General features: G+C 39.9%; 1 protein-coding gene across 2 annotated transcripts in view; it reads left to right on the top strand.

Annotated features, from left to right (window-relative positions):
- Positions 1-16,652, top strand: part of LOC308399174 (ankyrin repeat and BTB/POZ domain-containing protein 3-A) — a 279,641-nt gene extending 262,989 nt beyond the window's left edge. For both annotated transcript variants that reach the window (XM_080886229.1, XM_080886230.1), the window contains 7 exons: positions 1,738-1,916; positions 2,197-2,302; positions 8,557-8,659; positions 8,764-8,845; positions 9,890-9,958; positions 10,063-10,176; positions 11,501-16,652. In XM_080886229.1, the coding sequence (XP_080742355.1) occupies positions 1,738-1,916; positions 2,197-2,302; positions 8,557-8,659; positions 8,764-8,845; positions 9,890-9,958; positions 10,063-10,176; positions 11,501-11,731 (884 nt within the window). In that variant the 3' untranslated portion in view covers positions 11,732-16,652. The remainder of the gene's footprint in view (positions 1-1,737; positions 1,917-2,196; positions 2,303-8,556; positions 8,660-8,763; positions 8,846-9,889; positions 9,959-10,062; positions 10,177-11,500) is intronic.
- The last annotated feature ends 144 nt before the right edge of the window (positions 16,653-16,796 follow it).

The following is a 16,796-nucleotide window of genomic DNA, read 5'->3' on the forward strand; positions in this document are numbered from 1 at the left end:
TTATCGGTTCTGTTTGTTTGTCTGTTTGTCTGTTTGTTAGCAGTCCAGCGTCAAGTTTTCAAGATATTGTGTTCAAATTTTGTGTGACGGTGAATAACAATATCAGCTGATTTAATTTAGGTGAAAATTGGGTCAAGGTCACACTAAATGTGAAGATCAGTAAAATCTTTACATAACAAACAATTTTTTATGGATCGTTATAAAACTTCCCAACAATAATGTAGTACCCAGCTGGCTAAGCATTTGACCTTGACCTTTATTGCCAAGGTCGAAGTTAACCTTGAAAAAAATTTCAGAAAACCATACCGAGTAATATCGTATAGAAGGGCATGCCGTACACATTTATTTTTTCAATACGATGCCCTACGATGTCACACACAGCTTTTTTTACACACAGTCCCCTGTTTTCAGAGGCTCAAAAGTGGAGTGTAACTTGCATTAATCTGAAATAAAAGGATTGCTTTTAATAACTGGATGAAAATCCCTTGGCGTTAATGATTGCCTGAAGTCTGTATCCTCCTTTGACATGCTCTGTGTACAGAGGCAGAATTACTTAAATGTCTTCATTGTCCAGGATCTTATGGATGTGACTGTATTTGAGGGGTTAAATCAGCCGGAGAAGCTGAAGAGTCAACTCATGTCATGTGTTGAAGAAGACAAAACTTCACAGAGATCCCTCAAAGTGGAATAATGACATAATTTATACTAAACTTTATGGCTTAATGAGCTAGTTTAAAAACAAAGTTACCCTCACAAAGCATAAAATCCCAATAAAACCCACCTGTATCAGGCTGTAAACGTCATTAATTTGTGCTTTTAGGTTGCACATTTTAACACAGTGGATTAGAGGAAATGTAGTTTTTGCCAATTGGCTTTATTTTTCTGTTGTAAAGGTTCTTGTCTGGACAGTAATTACAACCACTCATGCTGCTTTTCCAGCTTTGCTAGCAGGAGCAATCCTGTCCTGAAACAACACACAGACAGACAGACCTGAACAACTGAGAAGTTGTGCCATATGTTTTAAAATACAACTTTTTGCTGAACAATATTGTAGAAAAGGAGGACGACTTGACACACCGTCCGTGTTTATTTGTCAGTTTTTTATTAGGAGAACACACTGCTGGCAGTTCTGTGAGGTTTGGCACCTACATCCTGTAGCTTTTCAGCTGGTGTACAGCACACACCCCTCCTCCGGCTTCTATCTATCTATCTAGGGAGAGACCTCGTTAGTTAATGCCGCACACCTGTCCCACCAACCTCCTTGGCACTGCCCTTGAGCTCACTGCACCACCGCTCCCCTGCCCCTGAGCAAGGGACCACACCTCTACCAGAAATATAAACCTGCCACCTCCAGACTGGGCTTTTCAGTCCCACCATTTCCCTGTTGACTTTTTTTTTTTCAATATTTTAAGTTTTTAAAAAATCTTTTTAAAAATGAGCCATTTTCAAAGCCATAAAACATACATGTATGAAAATACCTGGATGATAAATTTTCCGCTCATCTCGTCAGTTAAACTTCATTCACGTCCAACACATTTAACAGAGCATTCTTTAATTACATTCAGGTGCTGCTTTTCTATTCTCACTGAAACCCTTAATCCAAACACCCACCATGCCATCGTCCTCCACCTCCCACAACGCCATCACGTGATGGAAACATGGTCGGTTCTGTTGCCCTTGAAACCGCTCGCTCTCGGATGTTGTGTGTATTCACGCTCCGTGTGCTGGTGTTCCCAGGTGTTCCCTGGACGCTGCACACCTGGCTCGAGTCCCTGCGTACCTGCTTCATCCAGCACCGCCGACCGCTGATCCAGGGCCTGCTCAAAGACTTCTGCTGCATCCAGGAGGAGGAGTACACTGAGGAGCTGATCACGCACGGCCTGCCACTCATGTTCCAGATCCTCCGATCCAGCAAGGTCACTGGAGCTTTCTTTCATGTCCACGTAAACAAAACGCTTATTAGAGGAACATCAGACAACGTAAGGCACGCTTTCTGGGAATACAAACCGCCCTGTGCCCATGTGCTGGGTCGACATTAATAACACTCATGTTTGCATAAATTTAGTGCACTTCAAACTATATTATCATACATTTGCATAATTTCTTGTCCCGGATTGCTCATGGAAAAAAACGAGGCCACAAAACTGTAATATGTGTAAAGTTTCTGTCCTCACTGGTGTTTGTGTGTGTCTGCAGAATGAGGTGATAAGTCAGCAGCTGTCAGTCATTTTTACGCAGTGCTACGGGCCCTTCCCCATCCCTAAGCTGACGGAGATCAAGAAGAAGCAGACCTCGCGCTTAGGTAAGAGAGCGAGTTATTAATGCTTAACATTTGCTGTGTGATGAGGATGTGACTGCGGTGAAGATTCTCTCTATTTTTTGTTGTGTTTTGGGGGGGTTAGAGCGAGGAGTTACCTCAAGCTCAGAGAGCGCGCTTTTTCTCCTCGTCACATCTGTAGGTTCCTTTGACATTTGCAGCAGGTGATTAAATAAAGGTTTACAAATGGATTTAATCCTATTTACAGTGCATCCTTCTGTGCTTCAGAAGAAGCCACATATAGACAAAGAAGTATCAGATTAACTCATAATGAAACAAGATCTTCTTGATGTTTTCAAAATATTTTCACAAATAATTTGGGGTTTTTTTGTCTGTTTGTTGGAAAAACACCACTTTGGGGGAAATCTATCTAGAAAATGATTTTATTTGTGTTCTAAGGAGCTGTATGAACATTATCTAGTAGTAGAAATGTATTCAGTATATTTGAAGGTTTCTTAGGCTACGTTCACACTTCAGGTCTTAATGCTCAATTCCGATTTTTTGATCAAATCCGGTTTTTTTTGTCTGCTTGTTCACACTACAAATAAAATGTGACAGCAAACGCGCTCTAGCGTGAACCCTCAAAGCGGCCCGCATGCGCAAAAGAAGACGTCACACACAACACGCTCTGTTTAGACCCAGAGCAAAAATTATTGTTTGACTGATGGCTGTTAATATAAAGACTTGTTTCAGACTTTACGTTCCCCAATTTTGCTTTAAGTTATAAAGTTATTTTGTTATTTACATATGGCCTAATGATGATCCTTATTGCTGTTTTAGAGAGGAGCGCTGCTTCAAAGGATAGTTGCAGATTTCTGTCAGAATCTGCAGATTATACAGTACGAATAAAATGTTCACGTTTCTCCAACGTTGTCTTCCCAACAGTTTCACTGACATCTACACTGGATGGCCAGGAAGCGTTTGCAATATCTTCTCCGGAGCTGATAACTGGCGTCTGTCTTGTGTCAGTGACGTAAAAAACGGATTTAATGCGACATGACCGTTCAAAGAGCAGTCGCTTTCTAAAACATCAGATATGTATCGGATTCAGTACCACATACGAAAGTGACCCAGGTCGGATTTGAAAATATCGGATTTGTGCCGTTCACACTGTCATACCATGATCGGATATGGGTCGCATAGGGTCAAAAAAATCGGATTTGATGCGCTTTCGCCTGCAGTGTGAACATAGCCTTAGTTTCCTCAAAGGAAGCTTTGGGAGATTAAATAAAACCTTGAATTTCACATGCAAAGGTCTTTAATGTTTGCTCTTCTTAAAAAGGTTTTTGTGTCCGGCTGCAGAGACAAAGTGAAAGTGAATTGCGTGTGTGGTATTCAGTCCTACTTGTGGTGCTTGAGTCATCACCTGTCACTACTGCAGCTGATTGTCAATATTTGTTCAAAGTAAAATTACAGTAAAGTCCATAATTTTGTTGTGCAAAGATACAATTTTAGTTATTTTGCTTTTGTATGTCAAAAAAGTGTAAAATCGAACAATCGAGATGTGAGTGAAGTGCAGGATTACAGCCATTTTTACTAGATTAATTGGACACTTAGGCCTCACCTCAATGCACCACCTCAGTGAATGGAAATACAAGGTGCAAACTGCTGTTTACCGAAAATGAATTTATCTCAGTTTCTCAAGGTAAAGAAATATAAATTCTTCAATAGCTAAGTCAGTCACCTGATCTCAGTCCATTACATCGTACTTTCCAGTTAGTGATGTAAACACTGAATGCAGAGAGACCCACAAACAAAGACTGACTATAACTGTGGCAGTGAATCCTAAACAGTTAATGAGACACTTTTTGTTAAAACCTTTGAATTACATCTGAGTGTGCGCTTCAATTGCATCTTGATTGTTTGATTTTAAACCCCACTGTTGTGGAGTACAGAGGCAAAATTACAAAAGATTGTGTCACTGCCCAACAAATTATGGACCTAAATGTAATTAGTTTTAATCCAAGTTGCATTTCATTTTTTGGCACAAACTCATTGAACTACTGTGGTCAAATAAGGATAGTTTTGAATCACAGTAATTCATATTTAGCGGCTTGGCTCTGTTCTGGGACGTCGCCGCCTTTCTGTGTGCGTTCACAGCAAAATATTGGGAGAGCAGACACATAAAACATACATCGAACATCAGTGATAACAAAACGTGACAGTGAATATGTCAGAAAAAACAGGAGAAGATGAGGATGTGAAGCAACATTAGGCAGGCTTAAATAATCCATTAATGGATGGTGTCCTGCGGCATTACGGAGCTCCTGGATAGTCTGAGGTGCAACTTGCCAGCGTGAGATGGATGAAACATAATGTCTCAGAGGTCAGGCAGATGTGGGGGCCAATCAATCGTATCAGTTCCTTCATTCTCCAGGAACTGCCTGCATACTATCGCTACACGAGGCCGGGCATTGCCGTGCACCAGCATAGAGTCTGAAAGGGAGTCCAAGGATTTCATCCTGATACCTGATGGCACTCAGGGTGCCGTTGCCTGGCCTGAAGAGGTCTGTGTGTCCCACAGTGGATATGCCTCCCCAGACCATCACTACCCACCACCAAACCGGTCACGCTGAACGATGTTACAAACAGCATAATGCTCTCTGCATCTTCTCCAAACCCTTTCATGTTTGTCACATGTGCTCAGGGTGAACCTGCTTTCATCTGTGAAAAGCTACAGTGCCAGTGGTGGACTGGTATTCTATTTTAAATGCCAATTGGGCTCACTGGTGCTGGGCAGTGAGCACCGGAATATCAGGCTACCCTCATGAGTTGTTTCCGATTGTTTCATCAGAGACATTCACACCAGTGCTGAAGGTCACCCTGTTCCTCCTTGCACAAAGGAGCAGATAGTTGTCTTATCGATGTTTAAGGACCTCTCCTCGAGCAACTGCATGTCTCCTAGAATCTCCTCCGTGCTCATGAGACTGTGCCGGGAGACACAGCAAACCTTCTGGCCATGGCACGAATTGATGTGCCATCCTGGAGTTGTTCTGTAGCCTCTGTAGGGTCCAGGTATCACCTCAGGCTTCTAGTAGTGACACTGACCCTAGCCAAAAACTAGTGAAAAAATAGACGGGGGGTTGTCTCGTTTTTGCCCCTCTAGGGCTCCTCTTCCTAATTTGATTTACCCCAAAGCAGCTGAAAGTGATCGACAACCCCCTCTGCGAGGTACCGGACCAGATCAATATCCCACGAGTCTGACTGACTTGATGGTACACTCTTATTAAAATGTGTTTTCATTTTTGTTTTTGTTTTTTATTTAAAGTCATTAAAGATGTATGCTGTACAATTATTTCACCCTGGAAAAAGAAAATATTAAGTTCAAAGAACTAATTAAAACCCCTGAATTACCGTGATGTGCATGCCCATAAGGAGGTGCATGTAAACTTCTGTCCAAAACTGTAAAGTGAGTTTCATTTTAAAAGTAATCTGATATATATTTTTTTTTTTTATTTCGACGTGCAGTATTTTCTGGGTCATTCTTACTATTCGGTGCCATTTGAGTCCTAATGACATAATATGGTATATTTAGTGTAAAACTTGTCTAATGCTTATTTCTAAACCATTTTCTTGTATGTTTAACCCCCCTCTACCATAGAACACATTGATATATACACAGGATAAATACATTAAAAGTAAATTACTTTTATTTTAGCACAAGTCACTAAAGTACTATGTCCCCAGTCATGCTTGCTCGACTTCAGTTACAAATATAACTTAAAAAAAAAAAAAATCTAGATTTTTCATCATTTCTGGATTGGCTTATTTCTAATGTTCCTCATCAAATGTTCTTTTTTATTATTAATGCATGTTTAATACTTAAAATCTTTAAAAAAAATGTGTCCCTGAATCAACTGTCACCCCTGTTATTCTGATAAGAATTCCATAGAACACATCACCTGATTATTCTTTTAGTCACATGACACTCCCGGATGTAACATATTTTGGAGGGAAAACTTTCAAGAAGAAGACGAGTAAGTACCACTCTTTAATCAACCCTTTTTTCAATGTTTTAGCAAGATTTTGTAATGTGGCAAAGCATAACACGTCCAACCTGTTACGCTTATTAATAGTGGAAACAATTTTTTTTTTGTCATTTTTATAATATGGCTAATAAACATGTTAAAAATGGTTCTTAGTGGTCACCATGTACTAGCTTGTTGTTCATCATACTAGTAGTAATGGCTAAGTTTAGCATAAAATCTCCCCCCTGTTACCGTCACCCCTGTTATTGCTATGCACTGTAACAGGGGGGACACATGGTAACAGGGGGGACGTAAGATGATAGAAGTTTAGTGTTTAGGGTTATTTATACAAGTGTGTATTGGTAATTATTATTAACCTGTATATATATACTTTTAGAAGATTTTGAATAGTATACATTTTTCAGGGAATGGCACCAATGTCTGCTGCGGAGAAGCAGCGGCGCTACCGAGCACGTCGTGATGCTGACCCTGAGAGAAGACAGATATATCTCAAAAGAGAAGTGGAGAAAGGACAGAGAGGAAGGGGAAAAAAAGAAAGTGGCAGATCTCAGTGAACGACAGAAGAGGGCACAGAGAAAGCAGTGGCGAGAAAGGAAAAGAAAGCAGAGGGTCAAAGGAACCATGAAAATCCACCAAGTACTCAGTTTCTCTCCAGGAACAATAAAATACAGGGACATAACCTGCCTTTGCCAGGCAGACAAAGGTGTACTGGACTGTGAATGCTATGGCCTGAAGGAGATAAGCCTTAGTCAAGAGGCAAGTCCACATTGCACTGAGGGACCAACCCGGCCTGAGAACATCACAAAAGATCATATTGGTCAGTGGTGCATTATCAACTACGATGGTGAACCCTACCCAGGAATCATTCTGGAGGTTGAAGAGGATGTTAAAGTGAAATGCATGCACAAGAACGGGACCAACAAGTTCCACTGGCCAAGTCCACGTGAGGACATAACCTGGTATAGGGATGACCAGGTTGTGTGTCTGATGAAAGAACCAACACCTTTGAATAAGAGGTCAGTTCAGCTGGAGAGGAAAGTGTGGGATTTCCTTGAAAAAAACTGGAGTTGCTGGTCTGTTGCATAGGTAAAATGTGTGAGAAAAATGTTCATTATGTTGGGTGTACAGTGAAAATTTGCTTGTTTAATGTGGACATGTATCTACCTGTGTTGGTTGGACGGGCATGGTGAAGGTGTTCAAAGTTTCTTTAAGGTGGTATTTTTTGTCACTGATGTTATGTCCACCCTGTTACCTCCTGTCCACCCTGTTTCTCCTCTGTCCACCCTGTTACCTGTGTGTTTCTTTTGTTAATTAAATCAAATCAACAAACATAATGCATGTCTCTTTGGTTATTGGGAGGGAATGAATCAGCAAAATTAAGTTACTTAAAAATGGAGCCAATTTTTTTTTATATTCCCTTTGAATCTAAAAACAATCTTTTGAAATTACACTGTCTTAAAACTGAACCTGTCTTCTTTCAATATAATGCTTGTTTAAAATACTTCCTTGAAATTTCCTTGCAGATTTTAAAAAGGGACATTGTAGCTTTTAGAAAATGTAAATATTACTATAACTGTGTATTCAAAACAGTTATTAATAGAAAATTGAATGTCCTGTAACAGGGTGGACATTTGGCACGTCATGGGTAAAGACTTTGATTTTAAAAAATATTATAATATAATATCCTTAGCTGGACCAATACATTTTTCTTATAGGTTGAAAATCCCTCTTTTAGATGAAATGTTAAAATAATTCAAAATTTTGTATTTTTTGATGAAGAGTGATCACACTGAAATGGCACCGAATAGTAGGAATGACCCTTCTCTATGTGCAGATAAAATGGGTCCACTTGTCTGTAATGAACCAAATCGTCCATTAACACCTCAAACTTTATTTTAGACATTTCTTTGAGAGAAACGAGGAAGAAGAGAAACATTCAGTGACGGCGCTGCAGCGCCACCTGCTGATCATTTACTGGCAGGGTTTAAATAAAGTGCTTTAAATCACTTGATTTGTGTGCAGTGAATGAAATGCACTCGAGGATGCAAACACCGGATATCAAATGCAAATCCCCTGCCGTTTAGGAATGCTAACGCGATTTGATAATTCAGCACTGATAGGCACGTGATGAATCAGCCTTGCGGTAATTAATGGCCACATTAGCTTAATCTTCTGCTGTTTGCTGCTCTGCATGCATTGTGTGGGAGACGTGAATAAATCTCTCTTTTTTTTTTCTTTTGTTTTTTTTAGACCCCCACTTCCTGAACAACAAGGAGATGTCTGATGTTACCTTCCTGGTGGAGGGGAAACCATTTTATGCACATAAAGTTTTGCTGTTTACAGCTTCACCCAGGTAACCTGAAACTTTGCTCCTATTTTATTTTGTAAAACAAAAGCGCACCGATGGGAAAAATAATGTAGAATTTATCTGTTTTTTGTTGTTGTTGTTGTTTTTAGGTTCAAGTCGCTGCTGCAAAACCGACCAGCAGCAGAAAACACCTGCATTGAGATCAGCCATGTCAAGTACAATATTTTCCATGTAAGACGTTTATTTCAGTTCAATTTAATTCCGTTTTATTTTTACAGCACCAAATCACAACAACAGTTGCCTCAAGTCACTTTATATTGTACGGTAGAATGTATGTGGGAAGGAAAAACTACCTCTTAACGGAAATGAAACCTCCAGCAGATCCAGGCTCAGGGAGAAGGCAGCCGTCTGCCGTTCTTCTCTGGGGTGAGAGAAGAAAGATTTCAGTGCATACAAAACCTATTCCCACTCTCAACCAGACCCACAACACTCATCGTCCCCTATGAGTATAAGAACAGGCTCCACGTTTGATTGTTTTATTCTGAAGGAATGGTGTTAGGTACATAGTTAAACAATCGAGATTAAGAAATCCATTTAATTCTCAAACACAGAAAGTATATAACTCCAACTTTACCGTATGAAGCTTAAGGCTGACCCAATTTGTGCACATCTGTGGGAATGGCATGAATCTTTTTGGAAAAGGGTTAAATGAAGTCTGTCAGCAGTATTGCACATTTCTGATTTTAAATGATTCACATTAGCTGTAAACCCAGAGCCCAGAAACGTGAGCTTGAACCGGCTTGGCGGCTGCTAAAATGTTGGAAATGTTGTTCCTGCTCGCTTTCTGGATGTTCTTTATCTTTTAGCTTTCCACTGGGTGTATCCATGAGGCTACAGAAGACACAATTAAACTGCGGCCCCAGAGCTTCCCCCTCCCATTTCTTTCCCCTTGTCTCTTTCAATTTCTCTCCAGTCCTGCTGGGGACTTGTTTATCTCTGGTCTGCTCTTTATTTTTACTGATTGAATGCTTGTTCCTTTTTAAATGGCGATAAAAAGAAAACATGAGAGTAAATATCACTGGATGCAGGGAAGGTATTTGATAGCAGTGAAAATATGTAAATGCTTAAATTTACATATGTAATTCAAATCTGGATTACTTTCCAGGTGACAGAATGGAGCCAAAAAAGAGGCACAAAAAAGCAACAGAAAAAAGGGTCCCTCTTGTACTCTTCATCAGCTTCATAACCTGAAGCCTGTACTGTTCTCTGTTACAGTTGGTGATGCAGTATTTGTACTGTGGAGGCACCGAGTCCCTGCACATACGCAACACTGAAGTAATGGAGGTAAGAAAGACTTAACCAAAGCCTGTGGAGTGACAGCATGAGTATTAACATTTCTAATCCCGAGTCCTGTGCCTCATTCTGTGTGGCTGTACTGTTCCCTGTAGCTCCTGTCTGCAGCCAAATTCTTCCAACTAGAGGCCCTTCAGAGACACTGTGAGATCATCTGCTCCAAGAACATCACCACCGAAACCTGTGTGGACCTCTACAAACACGCTAAGGTGGGAGGCTTACGGTCTCTAGCAGCTGATTTACATACTGGGAGGGGTTTGTGTAATGAATTTTTACATAAGGTGCAAACATGCCATTAATTAACAATTGCAGACTGGCAATACAACCACCACACACACTATTTTTCAAGCTGCTCTCATATTTTTGTATTAGCAGTGACTCAAATGACAAATGGAACAAAGTGGAACAAAAACTTTATGCATGGGCTGACACACCAGACACGATCAAGACGTTCAGTTGAGCCGCAGTCATGCTAGGCTCAACTGAGAATAGGGAATAATAATAATGCTTTGGTGCATGGAAGACACAGACTTGTCTGCAAACACTTGCCAACTACTTGCAGAGCAGTAGTGAAACTGTGGAAAGTGCAATGCGTACCAGAAAAGCATACCCACTTGTCTTCAAAGGAAAAGTTGCAATTTTTAAATGTATTGATTGCAGTAGTGAGACGTAGCATTTCAGACTTTACTACCACTTGGTGGTAGTAGAAGTAGTTTGCCACTGTTTGCAGACACGTTGGCATCATCCATGGAAACAACAGGGAACCAAGGTAACCGGCAGGTAATCAACACAATCACAAGAAGGTAACAGATTTAATCTGTGAGCAATCACTGACCAACCGAACAGGAAATACATGTTTTTTTCCTCAGCAATCAGAGGTTGCCAGGCGGTCTCCAGCTAATCTCCAGGACTCTGTGATGAAGCCTAGATGGCAGTGTGATTAAACCATTAATAACGTATACGTTTGTAAAACGTAAAATTTGCTATAACAGCATTAAAACATGTTGCTCAGTTTGTTAACATTTGCTGTATATTTTTTATTAAGTTACATTGCAGAAAAGGTGCATTGACAAATTAACTTGTAAAACAGGATAATAGTTTTATTTTAAAGTGAATACCTAATTAGAAGCTGTGTTGCTTTTAGCTCAGAAGCTAAAAGTGGTAGTACAGAGTACCGGTTTTACAGTTTTGTGAAGTTGGTGTTTGTGGGGTTTCTACAACTTTCCAAGTGGGGAAATTCGAGCTGAAAATTCCACCTTTATTTCCATCTTCCCGCCTGAGTACTGGAATAAAAATACCCTGTTAGTTGTTCAAAGTAAACTAATTAAAGATATTTAAAGAAAGTGCTAGATTGACAGATTAATAGCTGCTATTGTAAGGTTCAAACACTGGGATAATAATGATGACTGTTCTTAAAAAGCAATTACCAATTTTGGGCTGGAATATGACTGGAATATTGGCAAAATTATATATAATCAGAATTTGAAAGCTGCTAATGTCACACATTCCTTTCATCTTTCATTTTCATTGTAGTTCCTTGGTGCCACGGAGCTGACGGCTTTCATCGAGGGCTACTTCCTGAAGAACATGGTGCTGCTGATCGAACTCGATGGCTTCAAGCAGCTCCTGTACGAACCTTCCCCCGCCGAGAGCCCCGTGTCCAGCCCCGGCATCTGCTCCGACATCCTCCACGACCTGGAGAAGACTCTGGCCGCACGCATCCACTCCATCCACCTCTCCACCTCCAAGGGCTCCGTGGTGTGACGTCATCCTCACCGGAGCCCTTCGATCCAACCACAGCATCCATGTAATGCCACTTTTAGCATCCAGCGTCCCGCTTTACTTCCCCGTTTTCCCCTGACCAAGCACCCACCCTGCTGATGAAGAGGAGCTGTCGGATGTTTTTAAGTCAGGAATTCCCTTTAATTCTGCCTGTTGCAGCTCAATGGGGGTTCATGTTGCGACTTCCTGACCTTGAACTCTTTTGCCCTGTGGCTCCCATCGGTCACTCCACACCCTGAAGAGTAATAAAAACCTACAAGAAAAAACAAAAAAAACAGAACTGCCTTGACCCAACAGTATCATTTAGCTCTAACCATGATTCAAAAAAATTTCTATTGTATTTCATATAGGATACGTGCATGAAATACATAGGCTACTGTACACTGTTTTTCACTCAAAAAGGTAGAGTAGAATTTTAACTCAATAAATGCAGCTTCGTTATCATCTGCGAAATGAGACTGTGGTTTACAAACAATAATACTTTATGGAAGTGGATGCCATTACACATGCCAAAATCTAGATATAACCCTTCTATACAACCAATAAAAGTGATTAGTAGCAAAGCCAGCAGGCGGACTTTTAGGTGGCTCTTATTTACATCTCATTCTGTCTCTTCTATGTTGGATTCACTGTGTTATATCTACTGTGTGCAGAGGCCAAACTGATCACAGGAACTTCCACCGTGGCTGACACTGCGGCCGGCACTCATTCGACTAAAGACGGCCCACTCAGTGAAATCTATGCTGACTTATGCTTGAAACATGGATGCCCAACTGGGAAATTAACTTGCGATAACGCCCACGGACGACTCTTTTTAAAAAAAAAAAAATTATTGTTACTATTATTGGTATTTTTTTTTGCATGACATCTTGTCAACTGAGCTGACCCCTGGTGTTGCTTTTTATGCAGATATTACTTCACGGACCACTTTCGCAAGGGGAAGTAAGGGGAAAACGCTGCTTGTTAACTTTGTATCCACTGCAAAACTGATCAAAAGCGGGATTTGGAGAGGGGGGGTTTCAATTGGCAGGGACTTTCTCTTTAAAGATGCTTAAAGTAAGCATGTTAATACATTCTGAAAGTCATAGTGTTAGTTTTTTTGTTATTGTTTTTTTTGTTTTGTTTTTTGTAAGCTGATGTACAGTATCCCCACCTCCCCTACACACACCCGCTTGGCTGCTGACACCAGTCTCATTGAATGTGCTCCCTGCTGTGCGTCTTGTTTATGCAAAGTTGCATGTTTACTCTGTTCGTATGACTCCTCTGTTTTTGCTTTAGGTGTGCTTTCTGTGTAGACTGAGTAGGCTGAGTGAGGTGTTGAAGAGGTTTTGCCTCAAATTACTTGAGCTCTTTCAGATAATATTCTAAGCCATCGGGGTAGACCATGAGATGCATGTTAAAGTCACTCTTTGTTTAAGGCTTCACCCCCACATGAATTCTTCGAAGGAGAGGCTGAATCCTGCACAGAGCACTGAGTTTATTAGAGGCACAATTACCCTATTTATACCAGCCATCTGTATCTGGACACGTTCTCTCAATGCATATCTGATTTATGGGTCTTTACATTTACAACCGGTATAAAAATGCATCCTCGGTCTCTCCACTCTGCTTGTAATCAGTATGGAAATTAGTTGGACTTGTCAAAAAACATGGCACGTCCCACGTCAGGGTTCTGTTTATTTGACTGAGCTGCTCCATGAAGCAGCTCGGTAAAATAAGACCTCCAAATGTTGTGTGGTTTGGACATATGTTAATTGCAAGTCTAAATGGGGTAAATTTAGACGATGTTATTTGACTTACACAGCCACTTTATCCAGTTCAACTGCTCGTTAAATGTCTGATGAGTCTCGATTTCTGCTGCAACATTCAGGCGAAAGGGTGAGAATTTGGAGTAAACAACAGCACCTTGTTGAATCTGTGAAAGCAGGTGTTCACCCCGATATTAGAAAGGTGTATGGCTGGTGAGGGTAAATCTGTGAGTGCTGAGGTGTAAAATTAGCTTCAAATAAATTTAGTAAATCCAAACTAAAATAGTAGATTCCATAAAACAACCTGATGCATCTGATGTGTGAAGTTGCTCAAACTAAAAGAAAATGAAACAAGCACTTTTAGAGTTACAGCAGTGATCCAGAAGGATGGCAGCATAAACCTCATAAATTTCATGATCAGAGCACCCACTCAAGAATTTGTGTGGGCAGTCCTGTGGAAGATACTCGGACTTCTGCAGTCGCTATGCACACATCCTCCAAGTAGGCACGTGGGATATCTTTCCACAGCTTTCAATGTGCGTTCATAATTATGGACACCAACTGCTTTGTATTTTCCTCTCCTTCCTTTCTGGAAATTAGTTTAAAAAGCAAATGAAAGTGACACATCTTTGAAATACTAAACAATTGTTTTAATTTAGTTTAATTTAATCATCATGATAGATTTAAAAACTGTGTGAAGAAAAAACAAGCCTATATATTAAAAAAAAACAAAACGGGAGATGATAACTATGACTACCAAGAAAAATGAGCGCAGTGTGCAGATGAAAGCGGTTAAAAGCTCAATTTAAGGTGAGGAGGAAAATAAACTTTCCCGTTCTGATATGTTTTAAACAAACAGTAACTCCGAAATTAAATTTGTTTATTATTTTTCTCAGAGATTAATCAAAACATTTTTTTTAAAAAGTTGCCGCTGCCGTTTTATTTCGCATGAATGTCAACTTCGGTTCAGGAAAGCGCCAAATTTTTAGATTAAAAACAGAAGTTCAACCAAATCTGAGGACAGTTTAACTGGAAAACAAGTACGCATATCTACCAATTTTTATCAATACCCAAAAAATGTTCAAAAGGTCAGAAGATGGTTTGGGTGTTGGAGGACTTGGTTGACTGGTGGTTTTTATGTAAAAGTGAATTTTCTTAATTCGCATCCAAAAAAGTGGGAATTTAAACTCAGTGCTCAAAGTGTGCAATAATTCAACCTTTTTATCCCTGTGATTGCATCAAATACCAAAGGACCAAATGTAAACAACTGTCAGCTCTGCTGCTCAAAAGAACGTTTTAATCGAACCCATCCGATGTAACCGGTACCTCTCTCCCTCTAAGGAAATCGCACACCACACAGTGTATTTCATGAATGTAACAGTGCAGCAAACGTGCAAAGTTTTCCAATCCAGCGAGAAACCAAAAAAAAAAGGAAACCAGATGCTTCACTTTGGCTAAACAATGCAAACATCGTTCAAGTGTCCTCATACTCTGTGGTGGTTGTTCCTCCTGTAATCGGAAGGTATCATTTAAAAAACTGTAGCACGTTCCAAAAATAATGATATTATTTGTTTTGGTTCCTGCAAATCATTTTAAGAGAGAGAGATTTGGGCATATACGCACACACACATTGACACAAAGCTGTAAATAGCTACAGAAAAGAAAGTACAGATGTTATCCTACAGCTTTATTTTCTTACCTACATACACGGCATGATATATTTTATTTTACATTCCGCTATTTTGTTTTACAAAAGGGAAAAGAATATATAGAGATATATAAATATAAACTTTAAAGTTTTAAAAATTAAGCAATATTTCCATTAAATTGTATTACTTTCAGTGGTATGATGTGCAATATGCCACAGGAGATGGAGTATAATGAGCTGAAAGACGATTATATACGAGTGACTGAGACTGAAACAGAAGGTTGAATATATATGAATATTATTTCTGTCTCTTTTGTGACGCCCCTTCATGTACTGTTTTGCCACCGTGGTGTTCATTTTTACCGTGAACCCTTTGAGGAAGCTGACAGTCACGATGTCGACTCACCACACTCGCTTCTTAAATGTGAAACGTAACTTTAAAAGATGCAAGCCGTTTTTGTCTCCGCAGAGGTGAAAAGGTTCACAATGATGTCAAGCACTTTCTGTGCCAGTGTTACTGTAGCCTCTCTCTCTCTCTCAATCGAAAAGCATTAGTATTTCAACTGTGAGCTTAAGTTTCAGTCTTATTGTGATTTTTTTTTTTTCAAAGAAACATATATGGCTTTGACATTAGAATAGAGAGGAAAAAACAATCCTTTTTTAAAATCTGTCTTAATGTTACGCCATTAGCAAAAGACTAACTTTAGCCCCTGTACTGGCGCTTTTGATTCCAAACTGGGTCCAAGCTGTAGAGTAAGTGTCGGTTCGCATGGCTCTTCTTGTTTAATGTTGTTGAGAATGTGCTCTATACACCAGCTTCGTCCACCGAGACCCTCCCCTTTATTTGCCTGCATACTTGTTCCTAATAAACGACACTTCTCCTAGATGCAGTGAAAACGTGCATGGGGTATTCACTAGATTTCACACCCAACCGAGGGGGAGGGATGAACTTTTGCATTTTTTTTTTCTTTTCCTTTGATGAGAACATGTATATTGTACAAAATATATATATATACGAAATATAAATTATACATGGTGTGAGGAGCAGGGATGTGGTGGAGTATAACAACAAAAAGGAATGTTACACTCGTGCTACAGTTTCTGTCGTTCCATGACATGCTTTTGTGGACAGCTAATAAAAGACCACAGGTTAAATCATATTAAAGGTCTCGGATTTTATTTCGCTTCGTCTCTGGAATGTTTTTCTCCATGATGGTGCGTTTATTCACGAAAAATAGAACAAGCCGAGATTTCCCCATCTTTCAGCTGCTTATATTTTATTTGGACAGAACTTTTTTTTTGTAGTTTTGCTATGGGCTCAAATTGTGGTCGTAAATCAGTTTTGTATGTGTAAAAAGAATTTGTGTGTGCGTAAAAAGATTTGTGTGTGGACTTAGCCAAAAAAAATACCTGTGAAACTCTGCACTCAAGTTTCAAGTTACAAGTACGAATTTTGACCCAGTTTTTCTTTCTTTCATCTGATTGGCCAATGTCATGTCAATCACAAATTTAACTATCCAATCAGAGAACAGGTGGGTTTGGCTATTGGAGGGGTGCTTTATGGAGTTTCAGATCCTTCGGTTGGCTTAGGTGCAGGGCCACGTTTCACACTACTAGGCTAAACCCCAAATTACTAGACAACATAAGCAAT

Source organism: Rhamphochromis sp. 'chilingali', assembly GCF_963969265.1.
Source record: "Rhamphochromis sp. 'chilingali' genome assembly, chromosome: 7".
Taxonomy (NCBI): Eukaryota; Metazoa; Chordata; class Actinopteri; order Cichliformes; family Cichlidae; genus Rhamphochromis; species Rhamphochromis sp. 'chilingali'.